This window comes from Apus apus, chromosome 14 (assembly GCF_020740795.1).
Source record: "Apus apus isolate bApuApu2 chromosome 14, bApuApu2.pri.cur, whole genome shotgun sequence".
Classification (NCBI taxonomy): Eukaryota; Metazoa; Chordata; class Aves; order Apodiformes; family Apodidae; genus Apus; species Apus apus.
In genome coordinates this window covers 16,704,973-16,726,027 of record NC_067295.1, presented here as the reverse complement: position 1 = coordinate 16,726,027, position 21,055 = coordinate 16,704,973, and the positions used below count along the sequence as shown (strand labels likewise).

Below are 21,055 nucleotides of genomic sequence, written 5' to 3'. Positions count from 1 at the left end.
AGGAACCACCAGCCTGTGAACTGACTCTAAACCCCATCCCCATCCCCCTGTGCCGCTGAGGGGAAGGAGGGAGAGAAACCAGGAACAAAGGGATTTGGGCCCAGGAAGAAGGGGGGGGGGGTAACATATGCAAGCCCTGCTGTGTGTGTCTGTGTCCTGTGTGTGCTTGATTAGTGTGAAATTAAATTATTATTTTTCCCCCAAGGTGAGTCTGTTTTGCCTGGGACCTTAATTGTTGAAGATCCCTCCTTGTCCTTTGTCTCAACCCAGGAGCTTTGTCCTCCTCATCCCAGAGTGTGTGTGTGTGTGGGGAGTTGAGTGAGTGGCCATGGGGCTGTTCCTTTGTTGTCCTGTTGGGCCCAAAACCACAACAGTATGTCAGGTCCCCAGATACTGACAGCTTGTCTGGGGTAAGAGGGGAGATTCTGAGGAGGCCAAGTCGCTGCTGTGCCTCTGTCTGGCACTAGAGCCGGGGTGTCTGGGTCATTCCCAGGAGGATCCAGAGTACAGAAAGCTGCCCAGCTTGCTTCTCCATTGCACTAGGCAACTACCCACAAAGCATCTCCAAAATGCCAGAGGGGAGCAGCTGCCAACTTCAGAGGGGTTTTACTCAGGTCTGAGCTTCATCAAGACTATGTTGGGTGGTAGGGGGTGTGTGCAAAATGTGGCCGATGCAAACCAGCCAAAGGGATCTCCATGGAAAAGCTGAGGTAGCAAACTGGCAAACAGGTCCTTCCTACTCCAGGTCCTCTCTTGCCACCTGTTAACTCTGACATCTCATAGAATCATGGAATATGCAGAGTTGGAAGGACTCAAATCCAACTCCTGTCCCTGTGTAGGGCACCCCAAGCACCACATCACGTGTCTTAGCAGTGCTGGGGCAATGGTTGGACTGGATGGTCTGAAAGGTCTTTTCCAATCTCTATGATTCTCTTCTGTCTATACCTGTCAGTTAAATAGATGAATGAGCAAGGATGATTCTTACTCATTTTCCTCCAGGATCCTGGATTTGTGCTCTCTATCTGGGAGGGATGACACACACTGCCCAGTGCTTTCTGACCAAAAGCTGCATTCACACACACAAGGAGTGGAAACATTCAACTATCCAACCATCCATTTTGCTGACATTGCTGGATCTCCATTACACACCATTCCTTTCTGTCTGCATCACTGCCTCAACTACTGTCAAAGGTCTGCTCCATTTAAAAGCAACAGGAGGATGGGAAAATCTCCCAGTACAAAGGACAGATTTTTAAGTTCATGTAAGTTCTACAGGAAGAAAACCAGACTCTGTGCTGCAGACTCTCTTCTGAAAAAGCACCTTTCTACAGTGTGAGGCCACAGCAGAAATGAACAGTCCATTCTGAACCTCTAGATAAGCACTCCCAAGGAGGATTCTTTCCTCAGGGAACACACTGAGTGTCTTGTCTCACATTTTCTACTGCACAGCAACTTTCCAGGGTTCTTAATAGGAGATTTGGCACAGCTTTGGCCACAGTTTGAGTCTAAAAGTCTTTCCTAGAAGAAATTGAAGCGAAACTCTTCTTGGGAAGGTGTGAATTGGAAGGAGCCTGAGTTAAGTGTCCTGGCTGACTCTGAAGCAGGTCCTGCTGCACCTTGGCTTTTCTTACAAGCACTGGAGCACTTCCGGATGAACTGACCATTCTTCCTGCAGATGTCTCCCTTCACTTCCACGATCCTGGCAGATTTCAATGCTTCAAGAGGGGAGAAAGAGATGTTTAGTGATCTCATCTAGTGAGGTCCCACCCTGCAGAGCAATATGGAGGGAAGAGCAAAGTCCTTTCCTTTTCACTTCCCCCAGCACACAATGCTCTCCTACCTGTTTCTATGAGCTTCAGCTCTTTGCACTGCTCCTCCTCCATCTTCTTCCTGTAGTCTCCAAACATGGTTCTCATGAGCTGGCGCTTCTTCACCAGAGGAGCCTTGGCACTGCGCAGGGTCTTGATGGCACGAAGAGCCTCCTCAGCTGCAGCAGCACGGAGGAGAAATGACACACAGCTCAGCTTCCCACCAGCTCTGCCCACCAATGCCTGCCAACCCTTCTCATAGGGGAGATTTCCTGCCCTGAATGCTCACCCTGCTTTGGAGTAGGTTTCTGTGTCTTCAGGCCAAGTTCCAGCTGCTTCACACACCAGTCCACCTCCTTCCACAGCTGGTCATCTGACTGCTGCACAACATGGAGCAGGGTATGAGGAAAAAAGTTAGTAAAAAATTAGAGAAGGAAAAAATGTGTCTGCATCAATTCAGGCCTATTCCATGTTCTGGGATCACTTCACAGACTTTCCAACATTTCCTCTATAGCACTTTTCCTTGGATAAACTGATAGCATGGGACAAAAGGTTAGCTGCAACTCACTGCCTCTATCTGACAGATTTCATATTTGGCTGCCACTCAGATGGTGCTGTTTTCTGGAAAGCTGTCCAGGGCATTTCCTCTAAAAGCAGCTGTCAAATCCACTTCCAGATGGGAGGAATAAGCATGAACAAACAACAAACCCCTACCCCCAGACATGTCTGAAATAAAAAAACAAACCATGGACAAAATCAGAAGCCAAGCTGTGATGTCTCTGCTCCTGAGTGTTTGCTCAACCAGAAATACATGAGAAGGAAGCTGAAGCCCATGAAGATGGAAGAACACATCACATCAAGCAAAGGCAGTTGGCTAACAGAGCAGAAGGGAAACAGGGCTGCAACTTGGGGCTGAAGCAATTCTTAACTGTTCTATAAACTCAAAAGCCCTCCTGCCTTTTCCACACTTTCCTTAGAACAGTCTCCTTCCACTGGACTGGAAGGGCTTTACACCCCCTGAACATCTTTCTGCCTTTCTGGTACTCAGCAGCAGTTACTGGTGGGTTGCCGGGAAAGCAGCACTTTGGCTGGAATGCTTCCAGGGGCAGGTGAACACTCAGGGAGACTTCTGTGTAGAACATCAACCAAGCAAGTTTTTTGTCATTTTGTATTTCAGTGTTGCTCAGCTGGCATTGTTTGTGAACAAGCACTACACCAGTGCTGAAAAGAAAAATCAAATGAAGACCTGGACCTCCTCAGCGTGTGCCTTCATGGTGTATTTATACACAACTTGCAAATTCAGTCAATTTCTGGGCCATGCCTCACAAGCAGGAACCTTCTCAGAAGCACCAGAGTCTGCCCCAGCCTTTGCCACAGCAGGCAGCAGCTCTGCTCCTCAGCAGGGCTGTTTGCAGCACCTCAGCAATTCATCCTACCTGCTAACATGCAAGTCAGGGGCACCTCACCTGGTCCATCCTGGCACTGACAGAGGAAAGTTAACTGCATTGTTAGTTATTTATTTAAAAATAAAGCATCCAGCTTCCCAGGATTAGCCATCAGAAGTCTAAACACCAAGTGCTTCAGCATCTGTAGCAGACAACAAAGGAACATTAACTTCCTTCCCACTAGTGAAGTTCCTCAACTGTCCAGCAGAGAAAACAGCTGCTGTAAGAAATAAGCAGCAATCCTTCATTTCAGCTTTCCCCTCCAGCCAGTTGCTAACTGTGAAACTACACGAGTGAAAGTTTCTCATTTGCTCAAGAGTTTAGAAATTCTGGGATCTCATCAGTATTTAAATACCTGAGCGATCTCATCCTGGTGGGAAGTATCTTTATTCTGACATCCATTATCTTCTGCCTTTGCCTTCCTGTTGACCTCAGTTTCTTCTGCCTTTTTACTGACAGATGCCTTTTGTTTCTTCTTCTTTTTCTTCTTCTGGGCAGCTCCATCTGCTGTTGATTTCTCTGGCACTGTCTCATCTTCAGGAGCAGTCTTGGGCTGGGGGATCTTTACTGTGACATGGCTTCCATCCTCTTTGGGAGCACTACCTGCAGTTGGAGTCAACTCTGGCTCCTGTAAAACTGAAATCTGCAGCTTACCTGGTGATTCAATAGGCAGGGAATTATTCAGTGCTTCAGAGTCTGCTGCACCCTCTGTATGTTGGGTTGTCAGAACTACTGGAGTCAGAGGACAGTCTTCACCTGGGATGGCAAAGTTGAAAGCAAACTTGGGTTCTTGTTCACAGGCAGCAAAACTCAAGGCTCCATTCCAGTTGTCATGTTCAGTGGCTCTTACACTGGCTGGTATCTGCTCAGCACCACTGACAGCAGGGACTGCTTCCAAAGATGTGCCAGTTACTGCTGGGTCAGTCTCAGAAAGTGTAAAACCGACCTGGAAGCTGTTGTCAGATGACTTGAAGGACTTGGGCTTTGCCTCAGAGATTTGGTCGGGTTGATTCCCATGCACCACACCAGCTGAAGCCTGCCCATCGCTTTGCTGTACTTCTGAACCACCAAGCTTGATGTCTAGAACAGAAAACAAATCATGTTTCTATCAAGATGCCATTTTCCTGCTGTGGGGATGCCCCTGGTACTGCAAGTCCCTTCGTGAGGCTCTGCCAGAGAGGAGATTGTGGGGAACGGTCCATTTTCGTTCCTCCCTCCACAACACTAAACAAAATGCCTTTCAAGCCAGTAAAACAAGAGTGGCACCTTTTTGCTGATTTAGCCAAGGACGGACTGGAACAGACCCAGATAAATCCATAACAGGAAGTGAGCACAGGGGTTATGATAACTGGCAGGAAAATGGACAATAGGCTAAAAGATGCCTCTGACAGAGTACGGACCTGGCCAGTGCTAATTGGCTAATTTGAACAGTGGTACTTTCTCGAACAGTGATTCCTATCTACAAAAGAAAGCAAGCTCTGCAGGCCTGGGGGCTCTTCGTTTGCCAGACCCTGCTGCAGTTCCCGAAGCTGCCGGCAATGCCAGCACCGCTGCCCGAGAGGGAAGTGGGGGGGGGGGGGGTCTGTGCTCGCTCCCCAGGGACCCTGCCTGCTCCGTGGGGTTCAACCCGCTCGCTGAGTCCTGCCCGCTCCCGAGTTTTGCTGCCTGCCCAGCCTAACCCCGCCCGGAGCGCAGGAGCTTGCCCAGCCTGCGCTCGCCACCGGCCCCAGGGCTAGAGCTGTGTTTGCCGCAGCTGCTGCTGCTGGGAGGGGTCGTCCCGGGAAGCCCCACCTCGGCTCTCCTGCCCAGCCTGCCGGCGCGCACACACACACCCCACAGTACCTTGGAATTACCTTTCTGATACATACCTAACCTACCTCTCCCGAACCTTGGCCACTCGGTTTGTATTGACCCTTAATAAACCGACTGATTCGTAAACTAAACATTGGTCTCAGTAACAATTTCTGAGCATGGTGAGAGGGTATCCTAACCCACCCTCTAAGATAGGGTCCTGCAGTGGCCGTTCCTCTGTGAGAGGCCACGTGTGACCCTCGGGCTCACTCACAAACCTCTCCACACTGGGGGGGAAGGGGCAGAAGCACCCGACAGCCGGGAGCCCTGATAGCGGCCTGAGACAGAGATCCACTCAAAAGCTGCAACGTAAGAAATTGACAGAAAAGGACCAAGTATCACCACCCCTGAAGGGACAGTTCAAGCTCACCTGCTTTCATCATGCTCTTCTGATCCTCTGCCATCTTGAGATGATAATCCCCAAACACACAGTTCATCACTTCCTGCTTCTTCACAACAGGAGTCTCACAGGAGTGCAGGACCTTGAGGATGTGCTGTGTCTCCTCTGCTGCACTCAAGAAAAAGACCAAGAGAGACAAGAAACAGGTCATGGTGGGTCCCAGAAACCATACATGTGGTGTGCTGGTGGCTGGGTCTCCTCTGGATGTGTTCTGTGTTTGTACCACCTCTGACTAACCCATGACAGGCATCCAACTGAAAGGAAACACAAAGTGCTTATAGAAGCTGAATTACCATTAAATGCTCTTAAAGAGGAAAAAAAAAAATCTTAACTGCTTCTTATCTACAGTAAGAATCCTGCACTTCAGAAAGTGCACCAGGAGGTACACAGGACTTAACAACTCTTCCCCCAAAGCCACTGACAAACCAAGAGCCTGGCTCAGTGTCTCTTCTCTGCAGAAGTGCCAGAAACTTGAGCAGTGAGCACACCCTGAAAAGCAGGACTCTTTGCCTGGTTCTCATGCAAACCAGCCTGACCAACAGCACTCCCAGTTCTGTGGCCCAGAGCAAATTCTCTAAAAAGCACAGTTGTTCTTCTGCAGCAGTGGTGTCCACAGACCTGCCTTTGGGAACTCCAGACCTGCACTGTCTTCTAGTGATTCTCAGACAACTGAAGTCACAAAAAAGCTCGATGTACTAGGTGAGTACTTTGGAACGGCACGTACCCACCTCCCCTGGCTGCAGAGCATCTCTCTGGGCCTGCCCAGATGAGGTGTATCTTGCAGATCCAACACTGGGAGTCTCACGCAGGGAACAGAGTGACAGCTCACCAAGGCAGAAATGCCACAGTGGGATGTATCTTCCTAGCACCCAGCTGTCAGGGTCCTGAGCACACATTTCCCTCTATTTCAAGGAGTTCAGCTGTCTGCACTCAAGGCTTGCCAGCTCCTAAGAGCTGCTTTCTCCCCTGCTAGTAAAAGCTTCAGGGGAACCTCTCCCCCTGTGTGTTATTTTAAGCCCAGGATCTCAGGCTGAGCCAGGTATGTCACTGATCCAGATCTTGAATTCCTGGCTAGCACTTGGATCTGCCTTGTCACTGCAGACTTCCCTGGTGATCTGGACTCCAGGCGGAGTCTGGTCACCACCAGCAGTTCTGCCTTGCCCTCCTCGGTCAGACATTGTGCAAACGGGCCCTCTTCTGGCCAAATCTCCTGACTCTCTCCAGGAGCAGCCTTCCCGTGCTGCTGCTGGACACCAGGGACTGAGCACAAGACAACAAAACGGTCTGATGCTCAAGCATGGTGAGTAGGCACATCTCAAACACTGCTAGACCCTCAGGTGCTCTGAGCAAAGACTCCTCCAGGCCTCTCACAAAGGGTAACCACCCCTCCATTACATGTGAAGTACCAGCTGGCAGCACGTGTCCTCATACAGTCACAGGCTGCACTGACTAGACCAAACTGCCATCTGCATCTGCAACTGAGAAGTACTTTATAGGATTTTATCTTTCACATAATTTCTCCTTGGAACAAGAACAATAAGGAACAAGCTTCAGAAAAAACCTTCTGGAATTTAAGGGCCAGACACACTGACACAGCATTTCCTCAAGACTGGAAAACAAAAGCAAAGCTGTAGCAGAACCAAACAACAAGCTGTTCCATAGGAAAATGGGAATATGAGAAGGAATACAGAAAACAAGAATGCAAGATAAAGCTGCTTCCAGAGAGACAGTCTGTAAGAGTTCAGTGCTTTATGTTGTTTTGTATTTAGGACACACCTGATACAGCAGAAGAATAGGGAACAGATGGGAGAGAAGAAACAGAAAAATGTCCAGGTCTGCTAAATCAGAACTGAGGCTGGAATATGGCAAGAGACTGTGAGAGAGGCAACATACCTTGTTTTGGAGTTGGGCTGAGGCAATTATTTGCCTCCGGCTGTGAAATACACCAGCTCGTCTTGGAACGTGATCTGGGGAGCCTTGGACATGGGATGGGGGAAAGCACAGTGTTTAAACGAAGGAAAAATGCCCTGACCTGCAAAACTGACTCCAAACCTGAGAAGTCCTCTCTCTTCTTATAAGAAATCAAACTAGTGGGTCACAATCCCCCTTTCTGGCTTCATGCTGAGGTGTGCTGTGTCACGGCTGATTTACACAGCAGCACAGCACGGGGGGAACAGGCCCCGCAACACTCCGTGCTTACAAGGCACCAAACGAGCCCCTTTCACCACAAACCTTAGAGACAATAAACTCCTCCTAGCGGTGAGACACCCACAGAGTGTGGGAAATGTCTCCTTTTTCCTGAAGCTTATTTTCTGCCATAACTGGTCTCCACGGCGGGAAGTTCTGCCCCAGCAATACACGGACCTTCTCTTTGCGCTGAACACGCGTCCTTAGCCCAACCTCAGCTGCGGTTTTACGCGGCGCAATCCCGCGAAGGGGCTGCAGTGAGCCAGTCGCTGGGAAGCATTAGGAAACGGGAACGGATTGGGAAGGGATACGGAAGATTTGGCAAGGCAGGCACGGGCGCTGGGGAAGAACTTCCCGGGAGCTGGTGCCGCCTGCGCGGGCCGGGGCGGAGCGGCCGCCGGGGAGCGGAAGCGAAGCCCTTACCCGCTCGGTGCCGGCGGCCGCCACGGGGAGGACACCGGCCCCGCTGCCGCTCCGCCCGCGCCGGCTCCTGCGGGCCCGGGGCCTGCCCTGCCCGGCCTGCCCGCCGCGTCCCGCCACGAGGAGCGGGCGGGCCCATCCGCCCCGCGCCCGGGATCCGCCCCGCGCCCGGGATCCGCCCCGCGCCCGGGATCCGCCCCGCGCCCGGGATCCGCCCCGCGCCCGGGATCCGCCCCGCGCCCGGGATCCGCCCCGCGCCCGGGATCCGCCCCGCGCCCGGGATCCGCCCCGCGCCCGGGATCCGCCCCGCGCCCGGGATCCGCCCCGCGCCCGGGATCCGCCCCGCCCCGGTTCCGCCTCCCCGAGGCCCCGCACCCGGCGAGCCGCGGGGAAAGCGGCGCTGCGGGCCGGGCGAGCGGGGCCTGTCCCGCGCCGCCAGCCCCTGCGGGCGGGGCAGTAGAATCGCGGGGTCGTGTCGGTTGGAAAAGACACTGAAGATCATCAGGCCCAAGCGCGAACCCAGCAGTGCCAAGCTCCAGGCTCCTCTCAGGAGCTGCAGAGCCAGCAGGTCTCCCCTCACCTCCTGGTCTCCAGGCTGGACACCCCCAGCTCCCTCAGCTGCTCCTGCTCAGGCTTGTGCTCCAGCCCCTTCCCCAGCTCCCTTGCCCTTCTCTGGACACGCTCCAGCCCCTCCATGTCCTTCTTGTCCTGAGGGGCCCAGAACTGACCCCAGGATTTGAGGTGCCCCCTCCCCAGGGGACAATCCCTGCCCTGCTGGCCACCCCAGTGCTGACACGAGCCAGGAGGCTGGTGGCCTCTTGGCCACCTGGGCACATGCTGAGCCTCTGTGGATCAACGCTCCCAGGTCCTGTTGCTATGGGCACTTCCCAAAGCCTGAAGCATTTCATGGGGTTGTTGTGACCCAAGTGCAGGACCCAGCACCCAGCCCTGTTGAACCTCGTACAATTTGTCTCCCCACAGTTCACCCCCCCTCTCCCCTGAGCCCCACTGGGAGCTGCTGGGCCACATTTCCACTGCTGAGACACTGACTGTCCTGCTGCAGCCTCCCTCCATGGGACTGAATCCCACAGCACCTTCAGCAGCACCACATCAGTGTTGTCCCCATCAAGCCACAGCAGCCCCAGGTGCCCAGCAGCTCCCATCCCACCAGACCACCCCACCCCACCACGGAGACCATACAGCCTATTCTGAGCAGATGAAAAAGGGTAATACACTTGCACAGGTATTGTCCACTTCCGTTTCTATTTCAGATTTCCTTTTGACTGTTCAATTTTGTAACTAAAGAAAAGTTAGACACCTTGTTTCGTATGCATTTTTTCCCGTGGATTTTTGTTTCAACAGCAGTCAAAAGTGCCCCCACTGAGAACTGTAATGCTGCAGCACGTCCCGTTTCACAGCACAGTGTTTGATGTCTCTTTCAAATGCTTCAAATCATGGAGGTTATTGTTTCTGCTGACATTGGCAGTTGATGTTAGAAATTCTCCAAGGCTGCAAGTTATTCCTGCAGGGCTTTAAAGTGCTAGGAAAGTACTTCCAAATGTAGCTATTAAAGGTTATAAAAAGGTACTGGAAGAATTGGCACACTTCTGCTAGCATTGACCAGACCTCTATCTTGCCTTACAACCCCCACCCTTGCTAAGACTTAGCCCTTGTCTACGCCCTCCCCTCATGACAAAAAACATCTAATTGGTTTGAGGGTTGTTAGAGGTTGTCTAAGACTTATCACAAAGCTTTTCTGACTGTGGTACATTTGAAATCAGCATCAGTCTTTACACAGAAGTGTCCAAGTGTCAGGAAAAGAGCTGACAGTCAAGTACTGGAGAGGGTAACAACGAGCACGGGAAGAATGAGCTATCAGCAACTGTCCTGAAAGGTCAGAATCCCACTGCAGTTCTCCTTTCCCTCAGACCCTGAGCTGGATGGAGGGCTTACAAGCATCTTGAAGCATCCCTGAAAGCAAAAGTTGCCCACCTGTGGCCTGAGGAATCAAACCCATCTGATGGTGCAAAGGCTTTACTAGGTATGGCTGGGCACAGAGCCTGCAGATCCCACCTAGCCAGAGCTAAGGGTCAAGAGGAACATCATTGTCTGTGGCAGGATGCTGTCCATGTCTCCAGCCACGTGTTGTGGACTCAATGCCTATGCAGGGGAAAGGCACAAAGGACCAGCAATGCCTCAGTTTTTCCTGGGATTGATCTCTGCCCTGAGGATTCAGCCCACATGGATTCACAGCCCCGCACTGGCAGCGAGCGGGCGAGCTGCGCCTGCCTTGCTCCGGAGGACACATGCAGAGGGGATCCTCAACTTCTGCTGACACAGCAGGAACCTTTGAATGTGAAGAGCTGCGAGCTGAGCTGGTGTAAGCTGATATCTAACCAGCCACAGCTGCCCAGGAGTGAGGCAAGGAGCAGGCAGAGGAATGGAAATGGCTTGAGCTGCCTCGGGCACGGGCAGGTTTGTGTGTGCTGTATAGAACAGTGCAAAGGCTGGGACAGCTTCATGTTGCCATAAGGTGGCAACAGGAGAACCTCTGCTTAGGGACTCCATACAGGACAGCTGTGCAGTCCTTCAGGTCACTCTGGGGAGTGAGAAACTCCCCCAACGCATATCTGCCTGCTTTCCCCACTCCACTAACTGAGCACCAACAAATTTGTTGCAGGCATGGCTGTAACTGGAAGCAGCGGTTGCGCTGGAAAACACAGCTCTTTGGTATGAGGCTCCTTTAAGGGAGTTGCAAGAAGGAATTTTAAAAAAAACAACCATACAAGAAAGAAGTGGAGTGGTTACCAAAGCTGCTAACCACAGTGCCAGAGAGCCTCAGAGGGCACCAGGACAGCCCAGTGTCACATGCCAAACGAGTCCTGTCTCCAGACTTCCTCACCCGCAATGTACGTGGCTTGCACATACAGACCATCATTCAGCATCAGGAAATCTGCATCGGACAAGAGAGAAAGGAAGCAGCTGTCAGAGACATGGAGCAGCTGAAGCTGCCTGGGAGGAGCTGGGCTTGGTGGGGAAGAGCTTCTCCCCACCCCAGAAATGGCAGCAGGATGGCAGTGCAGTGCCATCCTTGCTATGGCAGCTCTGCTCCACACTTGACTGAGACATGGGGGTCTCTCCAACAGGCTCATGAAACACCACAACCATCCACGGAAAAAAAACACTGGTGCAGAAGCCCAGTGCAAATCCCAGTGCAAATCCCAGGCAGAGTGAGAATCCCTGCAGCTCCCACTGAAGCAGGGGATGGAGATGCACTCGCAGCCCCTGCTTTGCTCCTGCACCTAGGAGCTTTCACACTGCTGTCCCCCTACCAGTACCTGCATCAGCGTCATAATCTAGTGTTCCCTTTTTGTGCTCAATCCCCAGGAGCTGGGCAGGATGCAGAGATGCTGCCTCCAATGCTGTCTCTGCCGAACACCCTTGGACAGAGAAGGGGAGACATTAGGGCAGCAAACACCCCCATGGCCAGAGCAGCCCAAACACCCCAAGCAAAGGCAACTGTCAGCCTGGCAGGGACCTGAGCTGGAACACTGTCACCACAGCCATATGAAGCTGGGGAGGGGAAACATCCCTATGGGATACAGCAGGAAGACCTGAACACTTAGGGTATGGGGAGGGGAAAATCATTCAACTTTGTGAGAAAGGAGCAGGAGAGTTCACCTCATTGGTGCTATAGGTTAAAATGAAACCTCCCCTCAAAAAGGTGCCCCTCTGAGGCCCATGAGCCCTTCTCATTGTCTCAGGGGAGAGGGAACATTCCCTGGTGGAGTGGACACAGCTGGCAAGAGTGAGACCTCTTCCTGAGCCAACATAGGGAGCAACAGCTGGTGGACAAGGCTCACTTACCTGTGGCTTCTTGGAAGTGTCGCACACATGTGTCCATGGTGGCCACGCTACCACTCAGGGTCTTTGTACCTGGAAGAGGAACAGGTCCCACTGAGCAGGTCCCACAACTCAACATGGGGAAGCAGGGCAAAGAGAAAGCATAACATGACAAGAAGGGTTAGAAATCCTGGGCTGCACAAGGAGTGGGTTGAAGGGCTCACAGCCACAGCTGCTGAGTGACTGTGTGAGGTGAGAGGAACTGGGATGTCACCCTGCAGCTCCACCCTAAGACCAGCAGGACTGTGTGAAACTCCAGCTCACAAAGCAGGCACCTGCTGCCAGAGACAGAGGAAAGGTACTGAGAAAGGAATGATCCTTCTCCAAAATATCTTCCCAGTTTAGGGAAATATGTTAGCAAGATGTGGTGGTCTTATAGTGAAGACAAGGAATGATAAATATCTGTGGGATTTCTCTGTCCTTTATGACACTATTGGAACCTCTGGCATCCATGACATCAGCCAGAAAGATATTTAAGGGTGTTGCAGGCAGCTAAATATTGACAAAAGATTCCTCCTTAAACAACCAAGATGGGGCAATCCCCCTCTTCAGAAGGTGCCTCATTCTCCCTAGGGCCAAGTCACTGCAGAGCAATTGACCAATTTCAGGCGCCAAAACCCCAGAGGGTGGCACGACCCACAAGCCCTGTAAGGTGCACTGAGCTCTCCAGAACAGACACGAGTGGCAGTGCTGCCCCACATCTTGGGCAGGATGTCACTTACCTGCAATGTAGGTGTTCAGCCCATCGATCTCCACCACCTGCTGACCCAGCGTGTGCCGACCTGGTGCCAGTCCCAAGCCAGCAATGGCATCTGTCACCAGCACCAGGCCTGAGGAATGCAAGGAGAGGCTGTTAGCTTTGCAGGTGACTTGCTGCAGCTCCGAGCCCTGTGCCATGCTGGACCTCCCAGAGAGGGGCCAACGTGTTTCTAGTCCCATCTGGCCGAAGCAAGAGGGCCAGTGGAACAGCACACATGGCTGTGACCTCTTTCAGGCAGCAAGGGCAGCAAGCCACAGCACTTGTGTGAGTGTTTTGTGGGAGATGCCACAGAGCCTGGGGTGGCTGGTGACACTGTTGGGCCTGGCACAGCTCACCTTTGGGGTGGGCTCGGTGGGCGATGCGCAGGGCAGCAGGGTTGGTGTGGATGCCATCTGAGATCATGCCATAGAAGACTCTCTGCCCAGCAGGAATCTTGTCACTTGTCAGCAGCCCCACGATTCCAGGGTCACGATGGTGGAACTGCCCAAGGGTAGAGAGGACAAGCTATGGAGCAGCACCAGGACTTGTGGGCTGAGACCCTTCCCCATGAGGGGACTCAACTGCCATCTCGATCAAGCAGTGCCTGGCAGCTGGGTGCTCCATCCTGTACCAGACAAATCTGGGCACTTCCTGTAATTTCAAGAGTCTGCTACATCCTTGACTCTCTTCTAGATCAAGCAGTAGAAACATGAAGCTGCTGAAACCCAACCGTAAAGCCCATTATGACACCAGCTGGAGAGAACACACATCTGTGGGGAGCAGGAGGGAAAGCCCTGAGAGCAACCCCAGTGCTTCTGTTCTTTTAAAAGAGCGTCTGTTATTAAATAGAGCTTTTTTCCTTACATACAGTATTGGCATATACAAAACAAGCACAGAACAAAGATGCAAAAAAAAAAGCCAAACAAGTGATTTCAAAAGTTCTGGAGCTCAGGAATATTTTTGCACAGGTCCAAAGGTTTGAGAGGGCGAGGGCCCCGGCTACTCACGGGCAACATGGCGTTGAAGAGGTGAGTGATGAAGGTGGCACCATGCTGCACGGCCTCCTCGGCCTGGGAGAGGTTAGCCACCGAGTGACCTGAGAACAAAGACCAACACATGACTTTCCTGCCCACCTCTCCATTTCTACCCCTACAGGAGTGAAGATGCTCTGTCACTAGGACTCTGCTCTGATGCCCACCCTGGGCTGAGGTCTGATGAGGCCTCAGCACAGAGATGTCTGGTTGTTATGGTTTGAGTGAGCCCACAAGCTGTTAACACCTAGAAGAGGAACTAGAAGGGAGGGTCTTTAGGCCCTCGAAGGACCCAGGAGGGTCAGAACAGAGAGGGGTCAGGATTATCTCCCACCTCCTGCCATCCTCTATACAAGCCAGGAGAACTGGAAGCTCAGCCCCAGCTGCTGCTGTTGGGAGGCTCTTCAACTCACCAGGTTCTCTGCAGAATCCAACTCCGCCAGGTGCTGTGAGGAGCCATGGGCCTCTCTTCTGAGGCAGCCTTGCCCCAAGGGACCCTCACCCACCTATTCCTGCCACCAGTGAGTCAGATTTGTATCTATCTGGATATAAGCTTATAGGTCTGTTCCTCTCCCCACCTGATACTCCCTGTTTTGTGTTACAGTAAATTTGTTACAGTTTCAGTTTTCAACCTTGAAGTCTCTCTTCCTTATTCCCCTTTTATCTTCCCTTGGGAGGCTGGAGGGGGGGTAACAGATCAGTTCTGCCCTCTGGTTTGTGGTTCACCCTGACCACTAAAACAGGACCCTGATCATGGCTGTGGGTCTTTCAACTGAGCTCAGTCACTGTTCACAACCATCACAAATGCTGCCTTGCTCACAGAGAGTTGCCTTCAGACTGGGCTAGAGGTCCAAGGATGTGCCTTTCTGCTGCCCTCAGATACTTAAAGGCTCTAAAGAGAGATGTTAAGGGAGTAGAGACTTTGCCAAGAAAGAGTATGGGGATAAAACTATCCAGAAAGAAAATTCTGTTTCCCCCAACACAGGGAACAGCTCCAGTGCTTTCTGGGCAAACCCTGCCCTTGGGTAGTTTTTCATTTTTTGTGGCTGAGATAAGAGATGCTCTGGTGTATGAAGGAGCTTCTCACTTAGGGTTTCATTTCACCCGGCATAATTCCCTTCAGTGATCTGAGGCATCTTCAATGATCTGAGGCAAAGATGAGATTGGGAAACAGAGAATGAGACAAATGCAGCCAGTTTTAAGTCAGTGACCAGCAAGACATTGGAAAGAGAGGTTTCCTACAGTGCTTCCAGTTGAAAAAGTTATTAAAGCTCAACAGTAACCTTTGGAAAATGATTACACCTCTGAAATAAGGCCTGAAGCAGTTGAACTTCAGAGTTTGAACCTTTCCATGTTGTCAGTTACATCTTTAGTCAAGTCACCCTGCTGTCCTCTCCTGTATTTGAACAGCACCTTGTGCTGTACAGCAGGGGCTCCTCAGTGAACATGCAGTTTGGACCCCGCCACACAAAGGGCGACAGATGCACAGCATCAAGTGAGGTCCCCCTTGCTGACAGGTCTGTCATCTCCATATAGACCAAGCAAAAGGAAATCCCACCCTACCCAGTCACACTGAGACACCGTTAGATGCTCCAGCCCCAGAGAGGGGCTGCCTGGCCAGTCTGGCACAGGAAGGTGGAGCCTCCCCGAGTCTCCTCCCCCAGCCCTTACCGAGCGACACACAGATGCCCCGCTTGGTGAGTTCCTGGATCACCTCGTGGCTCCTCTTCATCTCTGGGGCCAGGGTGACTATCCGGACACAGTCCAGGGACCCATAAGTGGCAACCAGGTCCTGGAAGGCACCTGCCTCAAAAGTGCGCAGGCAGTGCTCTGGGTGTGCTCCTTTCTTCTCCCTGCTGATGAACGGTCCTTCCAAGTGGGCCCCTGCCCAAACAGGAACACCAAGTCACAGAACCACAGGATCACCAAGGATGGAAAAGACCTTTAAGACCACCAAGTCCAGCCAATGATCTGACATCACCACATCTCCAGCCCATGGCACCAAGTGCCACCTCCAGCCTTTCCTTGAACACCTCCAGGGATGGTGCCTCCACCACTTCCCTGGGCAGCCCATCCCAATGCCTGATCACCCTCTCCATGAGGAAGTGCTTCCTGATATCCAACCTAAACCTCCCCTGGTGCAGCTCCAGGCCAGACCCTCTCACCCTGTCACCTGGGAGAAGAGCCCAACCCCCACCTGACCACAACCTCCCTTCAGGTAGTTGTAGAGAGTGGTAAGGTCCCCCCTGAGTCTCCTCTTCTCCAGGCTAAACACCCCCAGCTCCCTCAGCCTCTCCTCATCAGACTTTCCCTCTAGTCATGACCTTTCCTCTCCCCACCAAGAGACCTGCTGTGTCTACCCTGCTTCAGTCAAGCTCTGGCCATTCTCCTGCAACAAAACATGTGGCTCAAGTAAATCTGAGCCCAGCACAGTGAAAGATGCAGTGTTGGCAACTGGGTGAGCCAAACGTCCCCACTGCCATCACCCTGTGGGGCCCAAATGGCCTGGAGCAGGGTGTGCACCATGGCAGAGACCATGGCAAAGCCAGGGACAGGCTGAGGGAGACAGCAGGTCTGTGCCCACCAGTGCAGCCCTCCCACTGAGAGCTCCAGCCCTCATTTGTACCCTCCCTGCAGTAGCTTCTTTCCCCTTGGCAAGGGAAAGGCAATTGCCCTCACAGAGCAGCACCAGAGAGGACAGTGGGGGACAAAATCACTTACCCAGGATACCTGCTCCGTGGGCTCCACCATTTTTTATACTGATCTGAGGGAGAACCTAGAGAAAAAGGTTTGTCAGACATGGCAGCCCATACCCCAGCATGCCAAAACTACCCCAGACCTCAGGCCTGCAGAGAGCTAGCTTGTAGCTGGACCACTTGAGACCACTAGCCAAACAGCTTGTGAAGAAAAAGCCAGCTGCAAGCCCCACTGTGCAAAGCTGGCCTCGGAGACATCATGGTCCCAGTGGTCTGGAGGTCAAGGGCAAGAAATCCAGGGACAGAGTCCAGCTCCTCGTGCCACAGCTTTTCCACCAAGGCAACTACCCCACTCCCTGTAGACCCAGCCTTGGCCGTCTCACCTTCTGCTATCAAGCTCAGCCCTTTATCACCCCCATGGGAGAAAGTCACTTACCTGGTGGTACAGAGATGGAGGAGAGGTCACCAGGGTGGGACAGAAGGAGGTGACTCCATGGGATAGGATTTTCTGACTGACCAGGTCAATGCCTGATTTGAAGTCATCTGTAGCCAGGGAAAAGTCCACCCCAAAGCCTCCTGCACCATGAACAAAACAGAGATGAAACCACAGCTTCCCCAGCAGATGTTTTCCCACCCAAAACCAATGAAGAAGCCTTTTGAGTTACTGGAGTGAGCGACTCCATTGGCACAGCACTAACCAGAAGGAAAGGGCTCCACCAGCACTTCTCCTGTCCTATATTCTTGAGGCTCCACAAGTACAAATTCAGCCAATGCTGTCCTCCTGAAGAGCTTTTCCCCACAGCATCCCAGTGTTTTGCAAACACCAACTTTCTATTTAGATGCAGGGCAAAATCTGAGGATTCCCCACCAAAGAGAGGATCTGACTTCCAACACGAGCTACCACAGAACAAGGTCTGGGATGGACAAACCCGGGGTCCCCTGCCCTGCCGCCAGTGCCCAGCACTTCACTGTACCATTGATCTGGACATCGATGAAGCCCGGGGCGATGATGCTGCCCTTGCAGTCCAGCTGGATGTCTGCAGAGCCCTTCTCATCAAAGAAGAGTTTCTCTGGGTTGAGGATCTTCCCCTCTCGCACCCACAGGTCCTCCCTGAAGGGACAAGTCACACACACGGCAGGAGAACACAGGAGGTGGCCACGGCTGCAGCGCCGGGCGCTGTGGGGCAGGGCAGCCCCCCCCAGCACCCCCTGCCGCGGCCTCTGGTGCCTGCTGCGGCAAAGCTGCTCCCCCTGCGGCGGCAGCCCCGGCAGCCCCGGCAGCCCCGGCAGCCCCTCAGCCCCTCAGCCCCTCAGCCCGGCCCCTGCCTTCACGGACTCTGGGGAGCGGGGTTTCCACGGGCCACCGCTCCAGCGGGGCGGCGGTGGCCACGGGAAGGAGGAGGCCAATGGCAGACAAGGCAGCAGAGAGAGGCCCCGGAGCACACCCACCTCACCCCCTGCCGACACCGGGCGGGGCAGCCCGGGCAGCCCGCGGCGCTCACCTCTGCAGCCGGTGGCTCCTCAGGATGCGGCAGTTGGTGAACTGGACAATGGGCGCGTCCGAGACGGACTTGTTGGACGGCATGGCGGGGCGGGGCGGGGCGGCGGCAGCCGGCGGGGACCCGCGGGGACCGGGGTCCGGGCCGCGGGGCGGGGAGCGAGAGCGGCGGCGCGGGGCGAGGCCGCGGCTCCGGTGCGAGCGGCTGCCCCGGCGGCGGGGCCGGCGGGGGCGGAGGGGCCGGGGCACCGCCCGGGGGCCGGCGCGGGCAGCGCCCCCGCCCCTGCCGGGCCTCGGGCCAAGCCGTGAGGAGCGGGCGGGGGGCGGGGGGGGCCGGGCCCGGCGCAGCGACCCCGGGGGGGGCCCGGGGCACCGGCCGGTCACGTGACCGCGATCGCCGGCCGGTCACGTGACCGCGCCCACCGGCCGCCCCGGGCTCCCCGCGCACGTGACCCGCCGCCATCACGGGCAGGGCGGCGCCATCTTGGGGAGGCGGCGGCTCCGCGGGGCCGGGGCCGGGGCCGGGGAGCTCCTCCCGCCGCGCCCGGGGTCGTGCCGGCCCACACGGGCGGCTCGGCCGTGGGGCGATGCCCTGGGGCGGTGCCCGCTCCCGGGCCGTGGCAGCGCCCGCCCTGCAGCGAATGTTCCGGGGATTCTCGCTCCGGGTCTGGTCGGATCACGCTCACCGGGACATGGCGATGACCGCCGGGCCGCGCCGGAGCCCCCGAGGGGCTGGCAGCGGCACACGCTGGTGTCTGGGCGCCGCGTGCCGTGTGAGGCGGACAGGGCGCGGTGGGGAGGTCGGTTCAACGTGTGTCCCAAGGGCGCCCGGCGCGCCCGGGGCAGCTCTGGCCCTGGGGAGCTCAGCGCAGCTGGAGATGGGAGGAGCTGCTGCCTGCGGGGGTCAACATCCCATCCCAGCCACCTCCCCAACACCTTCTTGTAAGTCTGCACACACCTCCTGCTGCCTCTTGCTTTATGCTTTGATGAGGAGTGTTTTGGACAGAAACTTTTTCCACTGCACCCCCTGATTCCAGACTGGGGCTCCTTGGTGCAGGTGGGCTAGAGCATCATCACTGAAGAACCATTTCTGAGCCGCAGGACAGACCAGAGTAAGCTCAACCACCTTTACTTTCACAAGTTCACTCGTCCCTGGCATCTTCCAGCCACGGATCCTGCAGCCCCGGGAGCCGTGGTGCAGCTCTTGCGCAGGCCCTGTCGCTGCTGGCTGGGCAGCCAGGTGAATGCTTTTGTGGAAGAAATGTCACCTGCCAAATACTGCTTTTATCAGGCAAGGCTGAAATGCCTGAGAGGTCAGAGAACATTAATTAGTGGTTCCTAATGGCTTGTAAGTCTGTCAGTTTGTGAATAAGTAACTTCAGCTTGCAGGGCCACAGTGGACTTACTCCTGTCTGGGGACTGTGCACGGAGGAACTGCTCTGCTGTGGCACAGCACCCGTGCACAGCCCAGCTGCCCAGCCAGGGGGTGACGGGCACTGCTCAAAGAAGCAGCTCTGCAGGGGTTGCCTCCTCTGACCGGGGACTGCTCCGTTCTTGCATGGCAGCCCCAGGTGCACTGGATGGACCTGTCACAAAGGACCTGTGGCAAAGCATGTACCTGCAGGGAAATCTGCCTGGGCACAATAATAATGATACTAACAAAATTAAATTTGAACTGCTTATTGGCTCAGGTAAAGTAAGATTTCTGGAACCCCCCTTTGCAATCTGCTCAGTCTCAGCTGCAGGGGAAAGGAGTTGACTGCAACCTGGGCCGGTAAGTCATGACTTCTTTTAGCTGTTACTTGCTAAGCTGACAGTGTTGCTGCAAGCAGGGTCCTGAGTTCACCTGACAAGTCGGCAGCAGCCTGGGAGAGAAGACAAGACGCTTGTTGTGAGCTCTGCAGCCAAGCCCCTGCCTCCTGCAGGCCGGGCCACCAGGGGCCCCTCCGCAGCCCCTGTGGGCAGCAGGGCGACAACGTCCAACCTCTAAAATGTTAAAAGCAAGCAGCACGCTTTGTTCCAATTAAAGCCGAGCATTTACTCGCCGCAGACACGGTTCCTCCTCCCTCCCTGCTCGGCAGGGGCGCTGCTGCCTGCCCGGCCGGTGCCCCGGGAGGGGGAGCCGCGCCGAGAGAAGCGATGGGGGCTGTAGTTGTGCGTGAAGGTAACATCCCCGTCTGGCTAGGAACTGAATTTTAATGGGGTTTTGTGCTGCACTTGCCATTCCATGATGTCACTGCTTGTCCACATGACAGCAGGGTGCCAGCAAAGGAGACCTGAGGCCAGGGAAACGCCGCACTGCTCTGGGAATTGGAGGATGAGAATTACTTCAGGCAGGTTTTCCTCAACGTGGCTGAAATCATCCCCCTCTGGGGCATGCAGCAGCATCTTGGTGGGAATGATTTGTGGCTTCAGGACAGGTGAAGTCGAGAAGACTCCAAAACTGGAATATCAGAAAAGGAATCCTAAAAGCAGGTGTCAGGCCTGCTGATTTGAGCAAATGAATCTCAGAGGAGGGAAGTATTCTTCCAGGCTGATCAACTGCACTCAGATGTCAAAAGGCACATGCAGCACCCAGACTGCCTGTGGCCAAAACAGGGCACTTTCACATGTACGTACAAGTTGACAGACTTGGGCCAGGAACTTCTAGTGGCAGTGGAAAAGACATCGAGGAAAATGCAAACACCAACTGCTTACCAATGGGAACATCCACTGGAAAAGATCCTGCCACAGGGCCCCATGGACACAGCTTCACCAACCCTTTGGTGACAGATCCAACATGTTTCTAGGCTGCAAGCCCAACAGCAAACCTTGAAATGGGAGTGCTGGGGAATGGCCTGGACCTCCCTCTGCACTGCTGGGAAGAACAGAACAGCCTGTGCTGAGAGGAAAGGTATGGGAACTGGACTCATGAATGCTGTAGGTGTGTCACCCAGCCCAACTATATGTCATGTATCTGTCCTGCTTAAGTCTTATCCCCTTGGATGTTATCTCTCTGTATTAAATTAACCCTATCTTGCATCAGCAATAATTGTACACTCCTCTAATAATTGCATGTTCTTTCTCTCTGCTGCCCC

The 21,055-nt window shown here is 54.1% G+C and overlaps 2 protein-coding genes across 3 annotated transcripts; both read right to left on the bottom strand.

Annotated features, from left to right (window-relative positions):
- Nucleotides 1-1,091: 1,091 nt before the first annotated feature.
- LOC127390652 (uncharacterized) lies at nucleotides 1,092-8,613 on the bottom strand. The gene is made up of 6 exons (XM_051632484.1): nucleotides 8,115-8,613; nucleotides 5,475-5,612; nucleotides 3,609-4,333; nucleotides 2,098-2,188; nucleotides 1,841-1,987; nucleotides 1,092-1,715 (listed from the first exon to the last, which is right to left on the bottom strand). Exons 1-6 carry the CDS (start codon nucleotides 8,611-8,613, stop codon nucleotides 1,519-1,521), a joined length of 1,797 nt encoding a protein of 598 aa, XP_051488444.1. The 3' UTR covers nucleotides 1,092-1,518.
- Nucleotides 8,614-9,357: 744 nt separating this feature from the next.
- AMDHD2 (amidohydrolase domain containing 2) lies at nucleotides 9,358-18,349 on the bottom strand. Of its 2 annotated transcripts, XM_051632469.1 has the most exons (11): nucleotides 17,983-18,347; nucleotides 17,455-17,591; nucleotides 16,917-17,056; nucleotides 16,506-16,560; nucleotides 15,456-15,668; nucleotides 13,761-13,849; nucleotides 13,110-13,254; nucleotides 12,737-12,844; nucleotides 11,979-12,047; nucleotides 11,450-11,551; nucleotides 9,358-11,064 (listed from the first exon to the last, which is right to left on the bottom strand). In XM_051632469.1, the coding sequence occupies exons 1-11, from the start codon at nucleotides 18,063-18,065 to the stop codon at nucleotides 10,976-10,978; spliced, it is 1,230 nt and encodes a 409-aa protein (XP_051488429.1). In that variant the 5' UTR covers nucleotides 18,066-18,347; the 3' UTR covers nucleotides 9,358-10,975. The 2 variants fall into 2 exon arrangements, with proteins under 2 accessions (XP_051488429.1, XP_051488430.1); XM_051632470.1 differs by lacking the exon at nucleotides 11,450-11,551 and having other exon boundaries at nucleotides 17,983-18,349.
- Between the last annotated feature and the right edge of the window lie 2,706 nt (nucleotides 18,350-21,055).

Bases quoted from the DNA above. Each gene is read 5' to 3' on its own strand.
- AMDHD2 (XM_051632469.1), bottom strand. From the start codon at position 18,065: ATGCCGTCCAACAAGTCCGTCTCGGACGCGCCCATTGTCCAGTTCACC. The intron at 12,048-12,736 runs GTAAGTGACATC...TTCCTCTTCCAG, and splicing joins GCTGAACACCTACATTGCAG to GTACAAAGACCCTGAGTGGT. The intron at 11,065-11,449 runs GTACTGGTAGGG...TGTCCGATGCAG, and splicing joins AGATTATGACGCTGATGCAG to ATTTCCTGATGCTGAATGAT.
- LOC127390652 (XM_051632484.1), bottom strand. From the start codon at position 8,613: ATGATCTTCAGTGTCTTTTCCAACCGACACGACCCCGCGATTCTACTG. The intron at 4,334-5,474 runs GTGAGCTTGAAC...TTTCTGTTCTAG, and splicing joins GAAGAGCATGATGAAAGCAG to ACATCAAGCTTGGTGGTTCA. The intron at 2,189-3,608 runs GTATTTAAATAC...CATGTTGTGCAG, and splicing joins ACCAGGATGAGATCGCTCAG to CAGTCAGATGACCAGCTGTG.